At 31.5% G+C, this 24,286-nt stretch overlaps 6 protein-coding genes across 13 annotated transcripts; 2 read left to right on the forward strand and 4 right to left on the reverse strand.

Annotated features, from left to right (window-relative positions):
- Positions 1–239: 239 nt before the first annotated feature.
- On the forward strand, positions 240–17,811 carry LOC126922082 (RNA helicase aquarius). The gene is made up of 15 exons (XM_050734289.1): positions 240–538; positions 617–1,253; positions 1,348–1,526; positions 12,720–12,833; positions 13,180–13,283; positions 13,376–13,487; positions 13,570–13,783; positions 14,099–14,147; positions 14,220–14,455; positions 14,541–14,928; positions 15,012–15,260; positions 15,341–15,698; positions 15,788–16,044; positions 16,123–17,257; positions 17,340–17,811. The coding sequence occupies exons 1-15, from the start codon at positions 455–457 to the stop codon at positions 17,568–17,570; spliced, it is 4,347 nt and encodes a 1,448-aa protein (XP_050590246.1). The 5' UTR covers positions 240–454; the 3' UTR covers positions 17,571–17,811.
- On the reverse strand, positions 1,569–4,383 carry LOC126922102 (probable G-protein coupled receptor Mth-like 5). 3 transcript variants are annotated; one of them, XM_050734361.1, is made up of 3 exons: positions 4,033–4,383; positions 3,019–3,944; positions 1,569–2,894 (listed from the first exon to the last, which is right to left on the reverse strand). In XM_050734361.1, the coding sequence occupies exons 2-3, from the start codon at positions 3,815–3,817 to the stop codon at positions 2,242–2,244; spliced, it is 1,452 nt and encodes a 483-aa protein (XP_050590318.1). In that variant the 5' UTR covers positions 3,818–3,944; positions 4,033–4,383; the 3' UTR covers positions 1,569–2,241. The 3 variants fall into 3 exon arrangements, with proteins under 3 accessions (XP_050590318.1, XP_050590317.1, XP_050590316.1); XM_050734360.1 differs by having other exon boundaries at positions 3,019–3,949; XM_050734359.1 differs by having other exon boundaries at positions 3,019–4,357.
- LOC126922103 (probable G-protein coupled receptor Mth-like 1) lies at positions 5,846–11,278 on the reverse strand. 4 transcript variants are annotated; one of them, XM_050734362.1, is made up of 8 exons: positions 11,128–11,278; positions 10,612–10,824; positions 8,284–8,542; positions 7,628–7,920; positions 7,456–7,534; positions 7,217–7,377; positions 6,878–7,115; positions 5,846–6,744 (listed from the first exon to the last, which is right to left on the reverse strand). In XM_050734362.1, exons 2-8 carry the CDS (start codon positions 10,694–10,696, stop codon positions 6,546–6,548), a joined length of 1,314 nt encoding a protein of 437 aa, XP_050590319.1. In that variant the 5' UTR covers positions 10,697–10,824; positions 11,128–11,278; the 3' UTR covers positions 5,846–6,545. The 4 variants fall into 4 exon arrangements, with proteins under 4 accessions (XP_050590319.1, XP_050590320.1, XP_050590321.1 ...); XM_050734363.1 differs by having other exon boundaries at positions 10,612–10,783; positions 11,128–11,266; XM_050734364.1 differs by having other exon boundaries at positions 10,612–10,778; positions 11,128–11,256.
- LOC126922108 (uncharacterized) lies at positions 17,621–19,266 on the reverse strand. Its single transcript, XM_050734376.1, has 3 exons — positions 19,123–19,266; positions 18,819–19,042; positions 17,621–18,567 (listed from the first exon to the last, which is right to left on the reverse strand). Exons 1-3 carry the CDS (start codon positions 19,156–19,158, stop codon positions 17,826–17,828), a joined length of 1,002 nt encoding a protein of 333 aa, XP_050590333.1. The 5' UTR covers positions 19,159–19,266; the 3' UTR covers positions 17,621–17,825.
- On the forward strand, positions 19,183–21,116 carry LOC126922113 (uncharacterized). Of its 3 annotated transcripts, none has more exons than XM_050734385.1 (6): positions 19,183–19,319; positions 19,881–19,989; positions 20,076–20,135; positions 20,204–20,405; positions 20,474–20,580; positions 20,647–21,116. In XM_050734385.1, exons 1-6 carry the CDS (start codon positions 19,312–19,314, stop codon positions 20,908–20,910), a joined length of 750 nt encoding a protein of 249 aa, XP_050590342.1. In that variant the 5' UTR covers positions 19,183–19,311; the 3' UTR covers positions 20,911–21,116. The 3 variants fall into 3 exon arrangements, with proteins under 3 accessions (XP_050590342.1, XP_050590341.1, XP_050590343.1); XM_050734384.1 differs by having other exon boundaries at positions 19,207–19,349; XM_050734386.1 differs by lacking the exon at positions 19,183–19,319 and adding an exon at positions 19,539–19,688.
- Positions 21,103–24,198, reverse strand: LOC126922097 (adipocyte plasma membrane-associated protein Hemomucin-like). Its single transcript, XM_050734352.1, has 4 exons — positions 24,050–24,198; positions 23,761–23,969; positions 23,238–23,523; positions 21,103–23,152 (listed from the first exon to the last, which is right to left on the reverse strand). The coding sequence occupies exons 1-4, from the start codon at positions 24,157–24,159 to the stop codon at positions 22,045–22,047; spliced, it is 1,713 nt and encodes a 570-aa protein (XP_050590309.1). The 5' UTR covers positions 24,160–24,198; the 3' UTR covers positions 21,103–22,044.
- Between the last annotated feature and the right edge of the window lie 88 nt (positions 24,199–24,286).

Genomic DNA, 24,286 nt, shown 5'->3' on the forward strand with positions numbered 1-24,286 from the left:
AATGAAAGAGACATATGAATTTACCTCTACTATCCTCTTTTATATTAATATCTGATTGTAAAATTATGAATTTGTCAACAATATTATTTATAATAATATAGAAATCAACAATTGCAAATATACCAATCATATGATTTAACTTTTCGCTTTAAAATATTCTCTTTAACCAACAGAAATGATTGGAGCTTTATCTTAGCCAATGCACAATCGTGGTACTGTGTGTATGAAAATATAAAAATTTTATATGAGTACGTACTGTTTGATAGTTACTGGTAAATCTGAATAATTGTAGTAAGTACAGATTTATTTGGAAAGAAAGTGAAATAAATGATTTATATGACTGTATACAATTTACTACATAAATGCATATTACTTGTTATCATGTCTAACATTGGTTAATTTTTAATCTGAACCTTAAACTTAACCTTAAAATCAATCGAGTCAACGGCCCAACATGGAAAATCAAAACGCTATGACAGTTAAAAACAATAATCCTGCTCCCACAGTAGAACAGATTAATGCTGATCGTATAACACAGGTATTTATAATTAAACCTACTTTATTACATGAATTACACATATTTTTTCTTTACATCTATTTTATTAAATAATTACAGCTTGCAAATAAATATTGGGCACCGCATACTATGGATTCACATCTTCCATTCAGTTCACAAATAGTAGAAGATATTTATATCCAAGAAATATGTGCATCTAAATTTTCTATTCGAAGAATTATGATGTTAGAGTTCAGTCAGTATTTAGAAAATTTTTTATGGCCACATTACAATACAAAAATTACAACTCGTGCTCATACTATGTCCATTGTTGTTATGGTGAATGAAAAATTTCGAGAACGTGTTCAAGTTTGGAAAGTATTTGAGAAACTTCCAGGATATTTTTCTGAATTTTTCCAAAAAGTCTTAGAGACATGCCTTGAAGACAGTATAATGGACTTTGATTTGAAAGAACAAACAGCATTGATCGTTTTTTTGAATCATTGTTTTAATTCCATGGAAGTATTGTTAGTTAGAGAAGAAGTAAAACGGCTGGTGTCATTGTCTATGTGGATTTCACTGCAACAAGGTCGTAGAGAATTAGAGTTTAGGAAATATCCAAAGTGGAGAAAGTACTGGAAGGTTATAATGAAAAAAGATAATCCTGAATGTAAAGAAAAGTTAGAGTGGGAACGTAAATTTTTACATAGATTAATGATAAAATTTATGACAATATTGGAAACAGTATCAGAGGAAGGTAAATTAAACCAAATAAAAATCTAATCTGTTTTATATTGTACGAAAATATTTTTACGGTACAATATTATAATTTGGTATTTACTTCTCAATAGGGCCACTCTTACCAGATAAGGTACGATATTGTGAAAGGTTTCTTGAGTTAGTAATAGATTTAGAAGCTCTATTACCAACTAGACGTTTCTTCAATACTGTTATGGATGATTGTCATTTGGTAGTGAGATGTCAGCTATCCAATTTATTACATCGTCCAGAAGGTGAATTGTTTGGCCAGGTAAGTTTTATTTCTCAAGTTTTTCAAATAAATAGAAATATCTAGTATAAAAGGATATATTGAAATTGATTTTATAAAAATGATACACCATTTACAAAAGTCATATGTTTGTACAAATATAAATATTATATGAATATCTTAAAAGTAAAAAATTTCTTAGAAGATATTTTTATAAGAAATGATAGATGCAATGATAATGTTTATGGATGTTTATATATTTTGCGATTAATGTTATATTTTATACAGATAAGTGCACATTTTCGTAAGGCATAAGAAATTTTGTTTCAAGGCACTTATGATTATAAATTCCAAATTATTCAAATAGATAAATACATATTTAGTATAGATATATCTAAGTTTGTATGTAAAAAGCAATGAATCTATCAAAAATGATACATATAAATATTATATTCTCCCAGAATAATATAATTTTGTTGATTTTAAAAATTCTTTCAATTAAATACCACTATATACAATGCCTTAGCTTACTATTTATGGATGTTATGTTCCTGCCTTAATAAAATATGTATTTGTTAATATTAACTAATATGATATATTCCTTGTCGAGCACTGGTTTGTGATATAGACTATCATTGCTAAATATGCTTTTCACTTGATATGTTCAATCAAATGTGCAAAATATAATGCTTTCATAGAACAAAATTATTTCATTTGAGATCGAATTCCATAATCGATTATACGATTTAAAAATTGTTTAATATCCTGCGTTAATGGCAGTCATTTCTTCGCCCCAATCAAGGCCCTCGATATTTTCGCCTGAATTACAGCAGTTGCATGTTTTACCAAGTAAGAATGTAACTCTTCTCTGTCCAAATACGCAAACGTATAGTATTAAAAATGCCTGTAGCAAATTAATAACGATATGACAATATTCTAACGCTTCGTAATTCAGTCGTGATAGTAGGAATGATAGCCAACCGATACTCATTATCGCAAACAGGAAAACGAACATTCTAAAGCTGTATTTCATTTTATGATGAATTCGACCGTATGTGCTCATTCTTTTAATCCTGTTCACGGTTGTTAATACGAAAGATAAATCAATCATTATCGTAAATGCGATCGATGTAAATAATACAGAAATACCGAGCCAACCAATTGTTTCTTGAGGTGGATATATCTTTCCACCAACAACAGGTTTATTAGTTTCTAAGGCAAAGTGTGCAAAAATCGCAGTGCCTGCTATGCAAACCGTCGAACCCCAAACATACGTAGAATAGTAACAGTACTTTCTGCCGTCAGTTACTCTTAAAAATACGTTTCGCGAACGGAAAGTGCTCCATACGTAGTAACCCAAAGCGTTCAACCAGAAAAATGCAGCTAGCAAGGAGACATACATGACGGTATCTGAAAGAAAGAAATATTCTCGTAAAAAGTTAACCATTTTTCAATCGAAGATATCCTAAATGGAATTGAAATTTAATTTTCCATGAGTAGCCTGAATATCTATGAATATTCATGTATTTCATACCGGCAATCATAAAACTGATGTGGTTGCCAAATTCCGTGAAAATCCTGACGGTAGACGCAGATTGCCCAGCTATAAGGCACAGAGTCATACTAGTTATCATGTTTCCCACAAGATCACGTAGTTGTGGTAGAACAAAATAGACAACCGCGACAACCAGATAACTAGCTATCGATATAGCATGAAAGGTGGGGTCGATGGCATGTTTCATCAAATAATTTGTATCGGACCATGTAACGACTACGTCGGGTACGCAAATCATCGCGTACATCGCTACCAGTCGATCTCTGCTCAAAATTGCTTTGTCAGCGCAATAATGTCCGAACGGATAATCATAATGAATAGAAACCGTCTCGAGATCATCTTCGTCCATTGAATCTGCATTGTCGAATCCAAATGCACCATTATATTCGTTTTGCTTTCCCTTTGTCAAATCGGTGGTATAGTGTCGCAACACGCCAGTTGTCAGTATCGCGAGCCGATCCTCGCCTGATCGATAATGATATACGTTCCATTGGTGCTCGTTGGGTTGACACTTAGGTCTTCCAATCTTCAGTTGATAATTCGGTTTAACCGGTTTGCTTCTTGATATACCATTGACCTTCTCCTCGATAAATTCCGGTCTCCACTCCGTCTCGTTCGTTTCCGTCAATGGCGTGCACGTGTCGTCTACAAGAAGCTCGTTGTGCTCACAACACTTTGCCACGCTGATCAAATTTGCCTTCCCGTCTGTGTTTGCAAGAAGGGGATGATTCCCCAGTATACCAACGATGATAAGCAACGCACTCACGAGATAATACATGTCATCGAATCGGCACCGTTCCTACTCTCGCGTCTTTGTTACCATACATTGATTCCGTGCATTCATTCGTCAAGCAACTTTCCGCCGTGGCCGAGTTTAGCGTTGCTCGTGATCGATTTTGTGACGGCTACCCTGACGTTATTTCAACAGCGTTGTTATTCACTCGTTCATTTTAACGCAAAAATAATAGGACTCTCGTGTGTTCATCGTCATACCTGCCAATGCCGCCTGCGGTAGTAGTTACCCGCCTAGCGAGACTTACCCCTGCCATACTCGCCGCCATCGCATCGCATCCATTCCCATTCTCTGTTGCACTATCTTTTTATCTCTTTTTCTCTTCCGTTTGTTCACTCGCACGCTGGCTTGCTTACTCTCTTTTTCTCTCTTTCCCCCTTCCCTATGACTGTCTCATCGCTCTCCCTCCTCTCGTATACTCATCTTTACCTTTCTCGTTTACTTTGCATTTTGGCTTCGTTGGTTCTTTTTCCGATATTTGTATCTTCATATTAATTTAATTTGTAAAAATTCGACTTGCTGTGTGATTCGAATATTTATAATATAATCATCTATAACATAATTATTTATATTTATATAAAGTATTACTTCATACTTTATACGATTAACTGGTGCTTTGTTATATACGTGCAAATTGTTTCGCAGTTTTTAAGCGGCCTCTAAATACTTGATGAAACTTATGGATGAAACTTATCTTGAGGCATGCCTCTAGAACAGGTCCTGGAATTGGGTATAGTGACATATCTACTTATAATTAGCAGGTTTGAAGCAGTGAAATGACATTTTAATAGCTATATGTATACGAAAAAGATTGTAATTGTTAAGTATAGTTTATTATAGTATAGTTTAGGAATGAAATCAGGTCTAGAGACATGCTGGAGGTACATACATATGTATATATCTGTATTATATTGCACAATCGCTCCTTGAAATTACAACGCGTTTCTTGGTTTCGCACAGCTTCTAATTATGAATCTTATTCGCAGGAGATATAATAATCATAATTGGAAGTTCATAAAATTTCCTCCTTTTTTGCATGGTTAATTTGGACATATTTTTCAATCAATTCAACTCACTCTCGTTGACTACAACGAAAATCGATGTACGAAATCTTTTCCAATGCAAGAAATCGATTATCATGTATCATAATACGTTTATTTATACTAACTACATACTTATTTTATTATTTGCACGTTTATTTTTACAGTGCAACTTATCGCATTTGTATAATATACAAACGTAGATATTTTATGAATAATGAGCAAAAAAATATTTAAGATAGACTACGTTACAAATCTTTCGACGGAAAATTATCTTATACGTGTACAAATTAAGATCTAAATTACCTTACAAATAATTTACTGTCTGTTATGCTATATTACTCTATATAAATTAAAGAATGAAAATATTCTGAAATTGCCGGTAATTCGAACTTGAAGTCCAAAGAATCGTTTTGCACAAGAGTTACTGCTAAGGTATTAAAAGTTTCGCATTTCTCGCTGTAGCAGCAACCTTTGCGTTGCTAAAATATTGATCAGTAACATGCTCCGTCGCCATGGAAAACGTCACGTTGCATTCGTGTGTGTATCACGACAATGCAAATCCTCATCTTTGCAATATCGATACTAGCATTACTCATAGTAATATGTGGGTAACCACCACACACGTCATCGTTGTTTTGCACTATTCTCGTTTATCATGACTTCGTGCAACAAATTAATTGATTACTCGCGCAGATTGCTTTGTTTAATCATCGTAATAGCTTCACGCAACGAGAAATACGATTGTTCAATGCAGCGTATCAACGATAATTTAGTTTTTACTCTACCTCTTTTTGCACACCGTAGATTATTTTGAATTTTTTAATTAAACAATTTTTTAATTTGTAGAAAATTCTGCCTATCTATTTCTACATGACATAAATATAATTTCTACAAAGGAAAAGATATAAAACTTACGTGAATTAGTATTAAAATTAGCTGGAATTTTATGCCAATGGATATAATGCTTAAATTAAAAATGACGCTTAATTTTATTATCATACTTAATTAACGTTGTTCACATAATTCATTTTTTTTGTCTCTTATATTTATTTTGAGATACAACACTTTCATTTTATTCGTTATGGTAATAAAAAGTATTCTGGCAACTTCGAATATTTACACTCATATTTCGTGTGCTCCAGCGTTCGTGGTTTTAACGTTTGCGATATCTGTCGACTAACACGTTTTTAATGACTCAAAGACGTCAGAAGTACATGATGATGTAAGGTGAATCGTCGTCTCGGAAGTGTCGCGTCAGTCGATTAGAATGAGAAAGTTTGATACGGACGCCTACGAAGAAAATAATAAAATTACTAGATTACACGAAATTGCCATGATGAGTTGTGAACCTTCTTGTTCTTTAGCTAATCTACAGATCAACAAAAATCGTATGATAGTAAATGATACGATAATTAACGTGATATTTGTTGCTAGGCAATGTTTGTAGAGATTCTTAAGAAACGTATTTTACGACGATTCATTAAAAGAGTATTAAATTCTATACGATCTTTATACGACTATATTACTTAAATAGAAGTAATTCTTTGTCTCATTATCATTACTCATGATTATCTTCGACTAGTCGAATATATTGGTATAAAAAGAAACTACACGTCTTATTACGTTACGTTATTAGCGACGAAAAAGAAACAAAGTTATTTTTATAAACACTAATCATGTTGCGATAATTCGACTTCTTCAGGTAGTACTTCCTCGCACTCTTCATCCTCGTAAGCTGCCCAAGATTTTGGAAAGCCAATCCCACAAGGTCTCTTCTTTGCCAACAACTTTCTCACTCGTTTTCGCGTCCCAACCAACAAGAGGAATATTATAAAGCCTTGTAACGCATTCAGTATATCCATCGGTATCCTAAATTGGAATTAAGAATCAAAGTATGTAATCAAGTATCAACGTGTCCACCATATCTTAGTAATTGAGAAAATTAATTTCTTTGACGAGATTGTGACTTATTTTGTTGATAAACAAAAATGATGGAAATTACCAGAAATCTTGTTTACTATGATCAGCATACGAAAGCACTTCAAAAATCCATGTTACGCCCATGAAAAGTATCAGTTTGATGTAAAGCAGGCATTTAAAACGAAGTACTCGTAATTTGCTTCCGCTATAGTCACGATACTGATGCCACAATCGCCAGCCAGTTAGGCCGAGATAGATAACGTTTAACGTCAATAAAATACTGATTGGCCCATAAAAATACGCCCACGTTTGTTCATGCCCTATAAAAACATAGACGATAGTCGTTATTCAATAACAAGATTAATATATAATAACGGAGACTATTAAAAGATCGTTAGGTTTTGAAAGATATTGTTCTTACCGTTGAACCAACAGCTACTTTCTCCAAAACCGGGTTTCAGATGGTTTCCTTCTACGTGATGAGTAATCAAAATTGCAATTAATAAGCATAATGGTCCACTCCAGCCGATAATAGAATAAATAGTAAAAAGCATTTTATCTCCGATCATGAAATCTTTAAACCTGTAGGAATAACAAATCAAATGATGACTATGAATGAACTAGATCTTCAAGTGTTTTTATCGACTTTATTGGTTTTACCAAACTATTCTCCATATGTTGAATGAGACGATGTTTAACCAGAAAAAAACAGCCATAAAACCGAAATATAGAATGAATCCTAGAAGAATAAATGAATTATTGATTTAAAAATCGTACAATGTAAATGAGTAATTGTGATATAAATAAACAAATGATTATCAGTATGTCGTACCTAGAGAGACACATATATGATAATCATCATCGTGCGACTTCCTCAACATCTGAATGGAAAGGATAATATAGCTAACTGTTAATGACGTGACTACAGCCATCATTGCTTTATCTTGAATCTCTCTTAATTCTGGTAGCAAAACATAAACTGCCAAGGTGATGATCAAAAATATGGCCGATATGATACTCAGGGTGCAGAACAATGTGTTTCTCCATTGAATACCGTCGTATTCGATATCCGTACATACCAAAGCAATTTTGACACCAGTGTTCGGATTTCTTGCCACGCAGAATCTGAATATTTAATTAAATTAGGAATATAAAAAAAAAAAAAAAAAAAAATGAATAAAATTTAACATATTTAAGTGTCAAATAAGCTTAAATCCTGTTTTATTCATATTTTAAAGATAGAATAGAAAGAAGAATATTAACAAATAGTATTGTGTTGATTGCACGGATTATCTTTAATCCTTGATTATTCATGTATTTTAATTTTCATTCTGTGTTGTATGTGATAAACACCACACAAATTAAGATATATGAGCGAACTGTTATGGACCCCTATGACCCAACGATAACAGTTGAGGACTAAACAAACTTCTTGAAAAAAATTTGCAAACGTCACTGAAAGAAATGCAACTGAAACACATCGTTTACCTCTCTGCTTCTATTTTTGTGGATGCAGTGTCTACAAACTGTAGCCACGGTTTCCCATATTCCTCGATTATAGTGAAGTTATCGAACGTGCGCATTTCAGGATTGACTATGTACCAACCAAATGAGCACGCGAGATTAATCGCGTTGCCATCAGAACAATTCAGCGTATGTAACCACATGAGACCATCCGAACAGCAATTGTTGTCTTTCGCCTGACTCCATGTGATCACCATCATTAATAGACTGATCCATAGCAACCCTGTAAAAGGGTAATTCATCCTCAGTCACACTCGATCGTGAAAGTTCCGTTCTTCATGAGAACTAAGTAGATTATATCAATTATTATATATCGAAGCACACACTTGTTATTGCTACATATATGGAACTATAAAGATCGTTTTCAAGTACTTTTAGCGAGAATCTCCATCGTACGATCTTTGTGTATATAAATGAGTATTAAAAATGTATTTATATTTGATACGTAAAGGCGCCCGTTTACTTCCAACTTGTGGCACTCGTGACTAATATCACGAATGTATCGATACAATCTGAAAGCTTGAAAGGGATTTCACGAATATCGCTATGATGTCACAACGATTCCAATACTTTATCTTTTCTATGTTTCAGGAAGTGCTTATTAGTCTGGTAGCAAAATGAGTGGTAATATGATGAAATTGATAACGATGTCGGAATGAAGGCAAATAATTCATAAAAGGAATAAGACGAGAGAGAACATCTCCTTCATTCTAATATCCATTGTAGGTCGATGCTTCTTTTTCTGCCCGCGTAAAAAGATTATAAACAATGTATTTAACAAAATGATTAATTCCATGTTCTCGATAAGATATGATATATTACAGAAAATTGTTCTCGTTATCGGTAATTGAATATCGAGCACGTTCGGTCTGGGAAACAAAGAGATTCGCGTTTAAAAAGACGCAGTTGTAGTATATTACTTAGCATAGTTCAATGGTGGTTATTATGCATGTATGCAGTATGAAATGACTGGATTGAAAAAAGAAAAGGGATGTTTGTGCTTCTGTTAGCGAGAATGCTCCTTATGCCCTTTTCTTGGCTTCCTCAATGCTTGCACGAACCATTGCTCTTTTTCATTGAGCCATGTGCATCACGTGTTTTCTCTTGTTTTTTTATGATTGCTATGTTATCAATGCGGCTAATTCAATTTATTCAATTACAAAGTTACGTTAATGAAGTATTATTTGTACCGTCATTTTCTAATACTTTACAATGTTAAGTTATATTTTATTTAAATGAGTACAATCAGAAAAAAAACGATTTTATCGATATCTCAAAATTGATACACGTTCGTATTCATTTGTATTTCATTTGCATCATTCAGTAATAAACATCGGGTTCTCATAAAGAAGATGAATGAAAAGTTCGCTAAACACGCGCGAGAATGGCAGAATCAAGTATTGCAGACTTCATATTTATAGAATTTCCTATTTATTAGAGATAGTTTCATGAAGTTAGTAATGTGAAATGATTTAATCATTGGTGATAACGTTATTTGCCATACATCTTCAATATATCTGACGCACATAGAGCGTATCTATGATTTTTACTGCCCCTGGCTTCGACACTTTCCTTCTATCAGTCGCTTTAACCGTGATCGACGATGGAAGGGAAATAACAAACATGTAAATTCTTTTTCATTTCTCGCGTGATGCAACACGTGTTTTTGCATGTAAAATTTCATGCTTCTTCCTCGAACGAGAAAATCTACATCGTCATTCCGTCGAATAATTCGTTGAAAATTCCTAAAAACACACGTGCGTCTTAATCTATCATAAACAAAATCTCCCAACGTGTTACGCGTCAAACATTCGTTACAACGTAAAATCTATATGAATCCAAGGTCTGTTGGGTTATTTATCTAAGGCAAACTATTAGCTAGTATTCGAAATATCTGTGACGTACTTTACAACAACATATCCTTCCCTCAATGAAATCTATTCAGTAGATTCGACAAAATTTCCAAGTAACTCGGCGAATAATTAAGTTAATATCTAGTATTTATCTCAGTCCAAGTATTAACTAGTATTCATCTTCAGAATGCCTACGACGTACTTCACAACAACATACCTTTCCTCAATAAAATCTATTCAGAAGACACGACGAAATTTCGAAATATATCACGAACAGTGAATTAAAAACTCGACGAGTAGTTGAATTAATATTTAACGCAGCTAAATAGAATATGCGCGCGCGCGCGCGTGTGTGTTTGTGTGTTTACACACACATACGCAGAAGGAGATAAACAAAGAATAAAAATCAGAATAATCCAATCAATAGAGCTTTACGTACCTTTGACTGGCAATGTGCCCGAACGCCTGCTATAATTCACATTCAGCATCATCTCTCTGATTTTTATTAATACATTTCTTTTCATCTACTGCAAAACGAGCTTGTTTCAGTGAAATTCACCAAATAGCCAATCAATTCAATCCGATTAATCATGTACACCTGGCAATCTTTACTGTCGCAAAAGTTCAAAACAAGGATCGTCTTTTTTGTTGTCTAATGAAAGATTGAAACAAAATCTTAGAGATCAATCTTGGAACCGATCAAAAACAGCCTTCGCTATTTAAATTCGACTTGGCATATTAATTCTGTTGGTCTTAGCATATTAATTTGTGTAATTTTATACTCTTATCTCGTTTGATAAACATACAACGTTAGAATGTAAATTATCAACGGATATAGCTTTTCATCATCTGGATTCTTGATTTAAGAAAAACTGTACCGAAACACAAAGCGCTTTCGTATCGGCGGAAAACTGATCTCGATCGGTTTTAAAGAAAAAGAAGAAAGAACAGTCACCTTCTATAGCCACTAGTTTATCCATTCACTATTAGAACGAATTACTCGATCTACTCGTACGACAAACGAAGATTGTAAAACGAAGAAGTGGCAGATAACCAGACAGACACGTTGACACACTTGCGTTACGCGTGGTACTGAACAATTGTAGATGAAGCATTGATGAGCCGGTCCGAGATATAAGATACTCCCACTGTGGTCGAAGTAGAGATTTCTTGACTGGCTTACAACCAGTGCAGTGTTCAGTGTGCCTTTGTATCCTCACGAGGAGAATGGGTTCCTGTCGAACAGGTTCACTTTATGCCTTTATTCTAATTTACGATCCTCTTCCCATCTTCTTCTACGTTTCCTTGGCTATTTTGTTCCTCTTAATTGATATTTAATATTTAATATTTTTCCAACTATCCAAGATACGTTGAAGTATTTCAAGCTTCCCGTATGTTGTTTACCTTTTAAGTAAAATTATATTGTACAGGCTGTTACGAAACAATAATTAAGTATTTTAAAATGAACAAAGAAAGAGATAAAGCTAGCATAGAAAAATGGATGTTTATACATAATTAAATAAATTAAATAAATTTATAAATTCATATTTTTACCAACATAATTAAAACAAAAAACGAAACTTACATAAAGATTTATTTTATCTACTGATTACTGTAACGCATACTTTACCTAGGATATTTTGTATATTTTTCGTATATCCAAAAAATTGTCTCGCCTTAAAATTTTTTATAAACGCATTAACAACCGCAGTTTAATGGTAAAACTTAGGTTTCTTCCAATTTCGAAATGGTAGATGGAAATATTAATTAGGAAGAGCAGTATTCCTCGTTAGTTATCCATAATCTACCTATCATAAATTACGAAAAGACCGAAAGGTCAAAGTTTGAGTAAATTAATGCAAAATAAGATCTTATAAGTTTAATACGCTAATAGAAAATTAATGTCATGTTGATTTTATTCGTACGTTATAATGTAGAAAGCGTCCTACGAATATATTCACAGGATCTTTCTGACGAGACATGGTTTATTATAACCTTAGACAACTGACATAGCTTTGAATAATGTTACATTTAATTCACATTGGCACTCGCAAACATAATTGATTTGCAGACGTCTCTTCATTCATTGTAATGGTATTTTTTTTACGTAATATTTTCGTCGTGGAGAATGATTAAACAGTCTTGTTGCTTCATCAATCTCTACCGAGGTGAACTTTGAATGGACATAGATATGTGTATTTATAAAGTAATTATTGATAGAAACAGCGGAAAGCTCATTAAGGGATAGGCTGTATATTAAATAAATGGGTTAGTATTCGATATATGCATAATAAAACATGAAAAATAATTAAACAATATCAAGTGACGTCGGAAATCACTTGTGAATAGTAATAGCGTCAAACGAAGTTACGTATTACTGCATAATACGTTTCATAGTAGTACATAGTAGTTACGTATCTGCATAGTTTTAATAGTCCACATATTTAATTATCATAGACATTTATTTTTATTTATCATATTATGGCGTGATAAATATTATTGATTATATTTGATATATATGATTATATTTGTTTATTCGATTTACAGCTATTGGAAATGTTGAAGTTCTACGCGAGGTTTGAAATCAACGAAGAAAGCGGCGACCCCCTCACTGATCACGATATGACACAATTGCATTACACTAAAATTACTTCGCTTCAGGTATAAAATATAACATATATTTCGAACGCTTAAGAAACTATTGCTTTAAAAATTAAATTTCTTTTTTATCTTTCTTTTTATCGAAAAGAAGTAGACATTTCCAAGAAAAGAAATAAAATATTCTTTCTTATCAAATAATGAAAATGACAAAATTACTTGTTTTGCTATTAATTGATATTTTGATTCTTGTAAATAAATATTCAACTTTCGAGTTATGTATTATTGAAACGATTTTTCCGCATCATTTGTCAAATCATCAACGTTCTCGTTAGAATGGGCGTTCACATATTAAAACCAAAGGAGTACAAAAGCATAAACCAACAAACAAAATTCGAACTGTGCACAGAAAGCAGTTTTTGCGAAGTTCCCGGACTTACGAAGCTTTGCGTTGGCGAATGTAGCGAGCGTTGATACGAGAGAAGCTCTTTTTAAACACTTCGGGTTGCTCAGGTAATCTCTTGACAATTTGTATCTTATTTATTGTACGCTTTTCTAAAGAATTATAAATCATTTTCATATTTTATCTCTATGCGAATTTTCAGTCAAGAGAAGCTAAGATCAATTGCGAGTTACCTCAGTTTGGTACCATCGGAAGAACGCGAGAAAGATGAGAATTGGTACCGGTATGATATAGACTTTCTTCGAGAACTTTTGGTAAGTTAAGTAAAAAGAAAATTAATAAAAGAAAGAGAAATAGAAAATATAGATTTAACATTGTGAATAATATAAACTTTAGATTTCACGTCACGAGCGTAGAGCTTCTCAATTAGAGGAGCTCAATGAAATGCCACTTTATCCAACAGAAGAGATCATTTGGAACGAGAGTATTGTACCGACAGAATATTTCTCTGGCGAAGGTTGTTTAGCTTTGCCAAAATTGAATCTGCAATTTCTTACTCTGCACGATTATTTATTGAGAAACTTCAATCTATTCCGACTTGAATCAACTTGTATGTATAGAATAAATGTGATTAATTGAAATAATATGGGATGATCTTCTCACTAGTTGATACAACGAGCGTCGCCAATCATATCGCGGATAAACACTCTCGTTTTTATTTCATGGATATACACACATATAATCGTCTCTGACCTAACACAGAACCATTATCGATTTGCGATGTTAAATCATATGTATAGATTAGCATGTAATGATATAGATTAACATGTAATGTTATAACTGTGGAAGAATTTCATTTGAATCAACTGGCGAAAAAATCACCCTGTAATATAGTACAGTAGATAATGATATGAAATATTTATAGATGAAATACGGCAAGATATCGAAGATGCTGTGAGCAGACTAAGCCCTTGGTAAATTACGATATTTCAATAAACTGAAACCATTAAAAGTATATTAATAATAATATAATATATTTTATCTAGGCGAGCCGAAGATGGTGGTGTTTACTTCGGCGGTTGGGCTAGAATGGCTCAACCTATTACGCAGTTTGCTGTAGTCGAGGTAGCGAAACCTAATATTGGCGAGAAAAGACCATCCAGAGTACGTGCTGATGTCACAATAAATTTAAGTGTTCGTAAAGAAATTAAGTCTGAATGGGAAAACCTCCGGAAACACGATGTCTGTTTCCTCATTACAGTTAAACCACAAAACCCAATCGGTAAGATTTCATCAAATAATTTTAATTATTCTATTGTACTTCATGTAATTAAAATAGGCAATTAAGTCAATAATTTAACATGTAGGTACAAAATACAGTCACAAAATACCTTTTGTACCACAAGTTGGATTAACAACTGTACGAGGATGTGAAGTTGAAGGTATGTTAGATTCAAACGGTAGAGTAATCGAAGATGGACCTGAACCACGCCCGATTTTACCTGGAGACACTCGCACGTATAGAGTTTGGCTAGATTGTAATCAATATAGGATTGATATGGATAATGCTAGCCATGGTGGTGAAGATGTATATGAAAGTTTTAACATCATAATGAGACGTAAACCTAAAGAGAATAATTTCAAAGCAGTTTTGGAAACGATAAGAGAGCTTATGAATACAGAATGCGTCGTACCCTATTGGTTGCATGACATAATTCTCGGATATGGTGATCCTGGTGCTGCTCGTTATTCTAGGTACATCAGATACAGATATTATACTTGAAATACACAATAATATTAAAAGTCCCTAAATATTTCATATTTTTATTTTCTTATAGAATGCCAAATGAAATTGCGTCAATGGATTTCAATGATACATTTCTTGATATAAATCATTTAAAAAATAGCTTCCCTCAGTATGAAATTAAAGTTTCTACCAATGATGAATCGAAATTAGTACGTCCTTTTCGTTTAACATTTGAGGATGTACTTGCGAAACATAATGTTGAACCCGTAAAGAAAGTTATCAAAATTGAACCTCATGTGCCACCCAGTAGAGGCCCTTATAAAGCTAATGAACCAAAAAAGTATGAGGAACTATTTTTTTCCTTCTTTAGTGATAAAGTAAAAGTTATGTATAATAATATTACATACAATTTCATTCCAGAAATCAGATTCCTTTTACACCAACGCAGGTCGAAGCCATTCGTGCAGGTATGCAACCAGGATTGACGCTTGTTGTAGGTCCTCCTGGTACTGGTAAAACGGATGTCGCTGTTCAAATTATATCAAATCTGTATCATAATTTCCCGAATCAGAGAACCCTTATAGTTACACATTCTAATCAAGCACTGAATCAACTTTTTGAGAAAATCATGGCACTTGATATAGATGAAAGACATTTATTGCGTCTTGGTCATGGCGAAGAAGCGCTAGAAACTGAGAAAGATTTCAGCAGATACGGTAGAGTTAATTATGTTCTAGCTAAACGTTTGGATCTTTTAATGGAAGTTCAAAGATTACAGGTTTGTAATTTACAATATGAACCACGATATGTATTATATCTATCACATATGATTTACATGTATAAAATGTACAAAATTAATGACTTTAGGAATCCTTAAACGTAAAAGGTGATGTCGCATATACATGCGAAACAGCAGGACACTTTTTTATGTATCAAATACTAACAAGATGGGAACGCTTTGAAACCAGAATTAAGCAAAGACAGGGAACAGGAAGTAATGCACCCGCTGCTTTTATCATAGATGAAGAATTTCCATTTCATAAATTCTTTGACAATGCGCCAAAACCGTTATTTAAACGAAATTCGTATGAAGAAGATCTTGAAATAGCATGCAGTTGTTTTCGGTAAATTTATATCAAATAAAGATTTTGCATAAGAAATTATATTTATAACTAAATTTTTATTAAATATCATTCTTGCAGATATATAGAGCGGATTTTTGCTCAATTAGAAGAGTTTAGAGCTTTCGAGTTATTACGATCTGGCTTAGACAGATCAAAATATTTATTAGTCAAAGAAGCAAAAGTTATTGCTATGACTTGTACTCATGCTGCTCTTAAAAGACGTGAACTAGTAGACATGGGATTTAAATACGACAACATTCTCATGGAAGAATCTGCTCAAATTTTAGAAATTGAAACTTTTATACCTTTATTACTACAGAATCCACAAGATGGATATAATCGATTGAAACGTTGGATAATGATAGGGGATCATCATCAGTTACCACCAGTTATTAAAAACATGGCTTTTCAGAAATATTCAAATATGGAACAATCTCTTTTTGCAAGATTTGTACGATTAGGTGTTCCTACAGTTGACCTCGATGGTCAAGGTCGTGCAAGACCCAGCATCTGCAATCTATACAACTGGCGTTATAAAAAATTGGGCAATCTTGCACATGTGGAAAACAGCCCGGAATACTTAGTGGCAAATGCTGGATTCTTATATGACTTTCAACTTATTAATGTCGAAGATTTCAATGGAGTGGGTGAAAGTGAACCCAGTGCCTACTTTTATCAAAATCTCGCTGAAGCTGAGTATTGCGTAGCTGTATTTATGTATATGCGCCTTCTTGGCTATCCAGCTGACAAAATTAGTATATTAACTACTTATAATGGACAAAAGCATTTAATAAGAGACGTAATAAACATAAGATGTGCTAGCAATCCTTTGATAGGTCGACCAAATAAAGTAACAACGGTTGATAAATACCAAGGTCAACAAAACGACTATATATTACTATCTCTCGTGAAAACTCGAGCTGTCGGTCACTTACGAGATGCACGACGATTAGTAGTCGCTATGTCAAGAGCGCGTCTTGGCCTTTATGTTTTTGCTAGAGTGTCTCTTTTTAACAACTGTTTTGAATTAACACCCGCATTTGCTCAGCTAATGCAGCGCCCATTAAAACTACAACTCCTTCCTCAAGAACATTATCCTACCGAAAGACTTAATGATGCTAATCTCTCTACTTCACCAATGGAAATTGAAGATATGCCTCATATGGCTAAATTTGTCTACGATTATTACATAGAAAAAGTTAGTGGTATGAAAGTAAGTTATATAGAAACTTTCCTTATATTCATTCATATCATAATTAAGTAAAGAGTAATAAATAACATTTAATTAATTACAGGAATCACAAAAAGTATGGCAGAAACCAGGTATGATGCAAACACCTAACAGTCCATCTTACAAAGTTCCTGCCCATCCTGGAGCAGATGATGATACGGATGATGAAGAAATTAATCAAATGGAGGATGAGCAGGAAAATATCAAAGAAGAAGAGAATAAAGAACCAAAATTTGAATTAATTAAAAATTTAGTTGAGGATCTAACTTCGGAAAATGAAGGCAGTGATCGTTAGGGACAAGCTCATACATCTATAAATGAGCACTAAGTAATAATAAACAAATATTTGTACTAAAAAATACGCTTTTTTTTATTAAAATTATACGTTATTATTACATTGACATGATATCGAAAGTTATTATAGTAAGATTAAGGAATATTTATATTTATTATAAATATCATATTCTGATTTTCATATATTTTATGTATTTGATGTTCGTTTTAAAAATGTTTTAGATAAATAGATTCATATTTCACTTTGTTAATATTTTTACCTTAACATGTGTTTTTCTGATTGTAATTTTTTGTGCCTTTCTAGTAACTTTTTTGAATTTTCGTTGGTTAGTTGAACACTTGACGGCACATAACTATCATCAAATTTCATTGTCTTACTAGTAAAATCTGGATAATATTCCTCGATAGATGCTTTAATTCCCTTTGAATTAGGAATGTATTCTTCAGGATGTTTTAGAATGGTTGTACCACTAGGTTCATATGTTTCATAAGATACTTTTGATGAATCCATGGAATTTGGTACATATCGAACTACGTCCGCCACGCTCTTATTATCCGATACTATAGGAGAATATTCATTTGAAAATACTTGGATTTGTTCCAATGTACTCTTTCTACTTGGTATATAGTTCAAGTTGGCGCATAACTTCTTCGTCACAGGTGCGTTTGGTACATACTCCTCTAAGATATCATTTCCCAGATTGTCAACTGGTAGACATCTTTTAACTCTATCGTTTTTTGTGTTAATCGATTCCTTCGCTACTAAATCATTGTTTCCTGATTTTGTGAGTAAAGTATTCTTATTATCTTTTTGATGTATATGGTTGAAAGTCTTCCTGACTGGCTTTTCTGTTATTTGATTCAAAATATCTTTTTTCTCTATTGTTACTTTGGGTGATTCCGATTTTTCTAATTTCTTCTTTGCTGGAGAAACATTTACTCTAATAGTAGGTAACGATGTAACATCTTTTATACTTTCTGATGGTTCAAATGTATATCTATAGTTTGTAAAAATATCTATGTAAATAACTAACAATAATTATATATCATGATGTAATCATTGATGTATATATTTTTTAAATTGTAATGTAATAGGTTAAAGGCAATATTTTCATATGTAATATTAAAAATTAATATAATTTTTATATAAATTATTTTATTTATATTTTATATAAATAAATATATATGAAAAATAGCATAACTTAAGTAAAATTGAAATTAATATCGAACATAAAATGATTTTGCTTACGTGATTTCCAATTGTCGAGTAGATTTTTTACATTTGCATTTCTTAAAATTCTGAGGCGATCCTTCTGTTTGAACATTGCGCAAAATTGCTTTCTCCAAAATTTTATACAGTGCCACCCAATCCTCAAGATCAAGCCATTTATTAGTTGAAACCTTTTTCTCTTTAATTTTGATAGTCTTCTCTTGAACAGTAACAACAGCCGTAACTAAACAATCATTCGAAGCCTACGAACACAGCTTCTGTTTTACTTGTGCAGATGCAAGATCGTCTATTGACAGCTGTTAACAGCTGTTAAATGAGATACCTTAATTACTTCCAAATATTGACCATCACGAAACATTTTTAAAATATATTGTAAATTATTAATAATTTGATTATTTTTTCGTGAGTTACTTGTTCTTATTGTTTCACGAGCTTTTTGTTTTCAATTTGTTCAAGAAGTTCTATCGATGATCTTTTTAATATCGCCGCTTGTCACCTTGGCTCCGGTATTATGTCAACGTAATGCACCGACTCACACATGTCAAATATGTGAATATGAAAGTTGACTAAGATATTTGTGTAAAAAGAAGAAAAATTTCTCTTATAATTATTAACAGAATCCATAAATTCTTATACAGTATATAAAATTTATATATGAAAAATTGATAAACTATGTTGTATTATTTATTTAAAATAATTTTTATTTTATAAAAGAATGATATCACTTCGTTGAAATTTAATTTTGATACATACATAAATTATTTAATGCGTTATTTCATGCATTAAATTGGATTCAAATTCAATATTATTACTTGGTATAATATGAATTATTAATAATATATTTCTCATAGAAATATTAATCTTAGTGGAACTAAATAATAAGTAAATGTTTGTATCTTTTACGTTAATTTAAAATTTTATATACGTATCTGCGAAATTAAACATTTTCATATAAGAAGTGTACGAACATTCACTATTTTAAGCTTTTCATAATTGAAGAATTTATGTAAAAATAACTGATGATTAAATATTTCGTTAAATATATACGCGATAAAGTATTTTCATATAGACATATTTCAGGTACCATACTGCCGTTAAAGAAAAAATAAAAGTAATAATGTCAGAGAAAAAGCCAAATATTTTAGAAAGATTTATCATTTTTAGCGAAACAGACACCAAGACGTTGAAGGTATGTTCTAACCTACATTTTATTTTACACACAAACATTATTTTTATGTATATAATATAATTATATTAATTGATTTTTAATTTCAGATATTCAGTTATGGAATTGCTAGTATAAGCTTAGTGATTGCACTCTATCGAATTAGACCTGTATGTATAGTAAATACTAATAATGTTTCATTTACTTCTACTTTTTGTATCTCTTATTGTATTTTTAGTTTGCCAAATTTAGAAAACCATCCAGCATACCATCTCGCTTTTTACAAAGAAAAGTTCAACTTCAAGGTACTGTGATACATATAGAACCTAATTATGGTACACTTTTGATGGTTGATCACAAACCACTAATATCTTTGCCTCGACTAAGTAGTCCAACATATTTACCAATTAAAGTAGCTGGTCTTGATGTAACAACTAATGGTAGGTAATGATGAATTAAACATCTGTAAATGTATTACTCTAATAAAATAAAAAAACTATACTTTTAGGTATTAGTTGGTTGCAAACAATTGTTAGTGGAAAAGAAATAACTTTCATACCTTTAGCCATAGAAAAGGACTATGTAACTTGTATAGTATCTATAGAGCGAAATAAGGTAAATAGAAATTGTTAAGCTTGCTCTTTTTTTCAGTTCACCAATTCACAATATTAAATTTTATAGGAACAAATAAAAATTGGTGAAGAATTAGCAAAACTTGGTTTTGCTCTAGTAGCAAAAGATTCTCCAAAGACATTGATACAAGATAAAGACATCGTAAGCTATCATAAGTGTTTATTGAAAGCACAAAAATGGGCACAAAATAAAAGAAATGGACACTGGCATTTTGTCAAAAATCCTACAATTTTATGGCGAATGCAACAGAATTTAAATAATAAATTGAAATCAATACTGCCTACATTTATAGCACAACAACTTAATATTTAACTACAGGTTTTTAATTCTTCTAATTCTATAAATCTTAATTTAAAAAAAGCTTATATACGTTTTTGTAATATATTAAAAATATTTATAGTAATAGTAAACATATAGTAGTTTTAAATATGTACTTAAAGGTTTCAAATGTTAAGCTTGTTCCTGGAGAAGCAATAACTAAAATTATAGAAGTAAAAGACAATATTTAAAAAAGCAAACATTTATTTTTATATCAGTTATATAACCTTACCAAATTCTATATAAAATTAAGAACATTGTTTAACACCATTTATATTCAAATTTAATCTGCATATATAATACCCAGTTAAAGACAAATATATCTGCAAACATTTTACATCAAAGAGTCATGCATTATTGTTATTTTCATACATATATTGTGTATAATATGTATTATACTCGAAGTAGAAAAATATTCTAGATTACATACAAAAATAGAAATTAAAAATTTAATGGAAGATTCACACATGGTATCTTTATAATCACAGAAAATATTTTAATTAAATGTGTAATTTATAAGCAAATGTGATCTCTAATATCAATTATTTTATTTATAGAACAGTTATTTTAATAGTTCTATTATACAATTTGTTCTGGAATGTTAATTCATATCAAAACAATATAACCGCCCATAACAAAATGGATTCTCTTTTCTTTTTATTTGGACCTCATCTTCATTATGCAGTTAAATAAAATTAGAACTTACAAAATGCATACATACACACGCATATATATATATCAGTATATATGTATATATGTATCAGTATATATATGTGTGTGTATTAAATATTATATTAGTATATATATCATAATATGGAATGTTTTACAAAAACAACACCATTTTAAATCTTATATACAGATTTGACATATGAAAACTAATATATAATAAAATAAAAGAATTCTTTAAATATCACCTTTTTTGGAACGTTGTTTAGAGAGTATACGTAAAAACTAAATCTTACACCGGTAAAAGAATTAAATGTGTATGAAATATTTATGTTATAATTTCATAAAACCTAACAAATAAATCAATATGTTTGGAATATGTAGAACTTTTAACATGGAATAAAATAATACAATGAGTATTAATTTAAATTTGGACTGATGTTTCAACTTGTACACATTGGTTTATTTTTTAGTAGAATCTTCATTTTTTTTCATAGGTTTGGATTTTGCAGTCTGAGTTTCATGATCATTTTTTTTGACAGAATCTACAGATTTTGTTTTCATTCTTGCTTCATTGCTTTGTTGTGATGATTCAGGTTTAACTTGTGAATTGGATTTATCTTTCTTAATTTCCTTTGAATCTTTTTCAGGTACTTTAGGTGATGATGTTGTTGGTTTTGGAGTGGTAGTGGTACTGGTGGTAATAGGTTGTGATGTTGTAGACTTCTGTATTGTCTCCTTTGGTCTTGTTGCATCTGAATTTGGTTTTTGTGTTGTTTGTGCTTTAACAGTTGATTTCGGAGGTAGTTTTGTAGTTGCTTCTTGTTTAACAGTTGATTTTGTCGATTTTGCCTCTACTTTAATATTTGGTGTAGCTGAAACTGTTAAAAGCGGTTCTTCCTGTTTTTGTTCCTTCTTAGCTGAAGGTTTCATATTAAGTGCTAAATCTGGGAATGCTTGCTTCAATGGGACCCTCATAATATATTCATTCCAAGGAGAACCAAACCATAAATATCCATTATGTATATAAGCACTAGAAATTTCAGCAATATCTGTACCTTCTGAGTATAAAACATTCAAAATTTTTCCTGTTTTATCCATCCTAAGTATTATTGAATCACTCTTTAATGCTGTATTTTTTGCAAAATCAAATGAACCTACTGTATGTAAAACTCTTTCTGAATAGTAATTTGGATAAATATCTTGCAATAATTTAAATGGAGCTTCTATTAAATAAAGTAATCTTGATAACATTTTCCGTATATGTGGATGTGGTATCAGAGATTGAGCTAAAAGAGGATGTTCAGAATCTACAGTCAAAATTAAAGTTACTAGAAAGCCTCCTTGCCCATCACTATATACATTATCAGGTAGACCAGGTAAACCTTCTGCAAAGATTTCTTTTTGTCCAGCTTTTGAACCTTTTATATTATATTTGATAATGTTCGAATTAAGAGTACTTAGTACAATCAGAAAGCTTTCATCATCACTTAGTAAGACACCATTTGCATATCCTATATTTTTTACTAATACTTCATTTTTTTTTGTTGCTGCATTATATCGAATAAGTCTGTAAAGAAGTATTTACATATAAATATAAATATTATACTTATTAAATACTAAACTAAATTATACTAACTAAATTTGAAACTTACCTTCCTGATGGATTAGCTAAAAATGTATAGGTAGAATCATGAAGTGGAAAATCTATAGATGAATCTGTCCAATAAATATCTCCATTCTTTGCTATATCTAATGAATTAACCATTCTTGGAATCTTTCCATCAATAGGTTCAGAACTGTTAATTATATTTATATACTGTCGTGTATTAACATTTACTTTGAAAATACCATAGTAACTATCAGCAACAAACAGTTCCCCCTTATCATTAAATTTTAGACCCAAAGGTCTACCACATTTTTGTTCTTGCCACAACCCATCTGTAAGTACCACTTTTACTCAAGATATGCATTTTCTTAAACATTTCAGTAATTTTGTTAATTTTTTTAAATAAAATCTAGTTTTATTATCTGAGCAAGTTTGTATTTAAACCATTAAATTTATTATCTTTGTGAATGCAATATGTAGAAGAATCCCAAAAAAAGAATAATAATAATAATAAATATTTAATGTAAATAAGTTAATATAAATATTTTCTAATAATTATTACAACATACCACACTTTTGTCCAAACTTTACAATAGGTTTAATTCGATTTTCTTCAATTTGCACAACATAACCTCCACGTATACCAGTATATATTTCTCCATTAAACGATGCAAAAGCTTCTGGACCTTTGATTTCTCCAGAGAATAATATTTCAGGTCCTTGTAGTCGAATCTTTGTTACAGATTTCAGTGTTTGTAAATCCCAAGGAAGTTTCATACTGAAATATTTATAGTAAAAAATCATAATTATTTGTTTTACCTATTTGACAATTATATTATTATAAAATAAATACCATACCTATATTCGGAATATTCTGCATCTGGAGGTAAACCTGGTAAAAAGGTAATGACAGCTAAGAAGAAACTAACATATATTATTACGGTACCGATTGACTTTAAATATCCCATTATTTAAACAATCGGCTATGAATATTTTAAAGATATGGTATATTTTACGAGCAACTTTAAAAACACTAAGAGGCTCTTTTAATGTTTCTTCATCCTACACCTATTGTACTGAGAAAAAAGAATTACT

This window comes from Bombus affinis, chromosome 11 (assembly GCF_024516045.1).
Source record: "Bombus affinis isolate iyBomAffi1 chromosome 11, iyBomAffi1.2, whole genome shotgun sequence".
NCBI classification, from domain to species: domain Eukaryota; kingdom Metazoa; phylum Arthropoda; class Insecta; order Hymenoptera; family Apidae; genus Bombus; species Bombus affinis.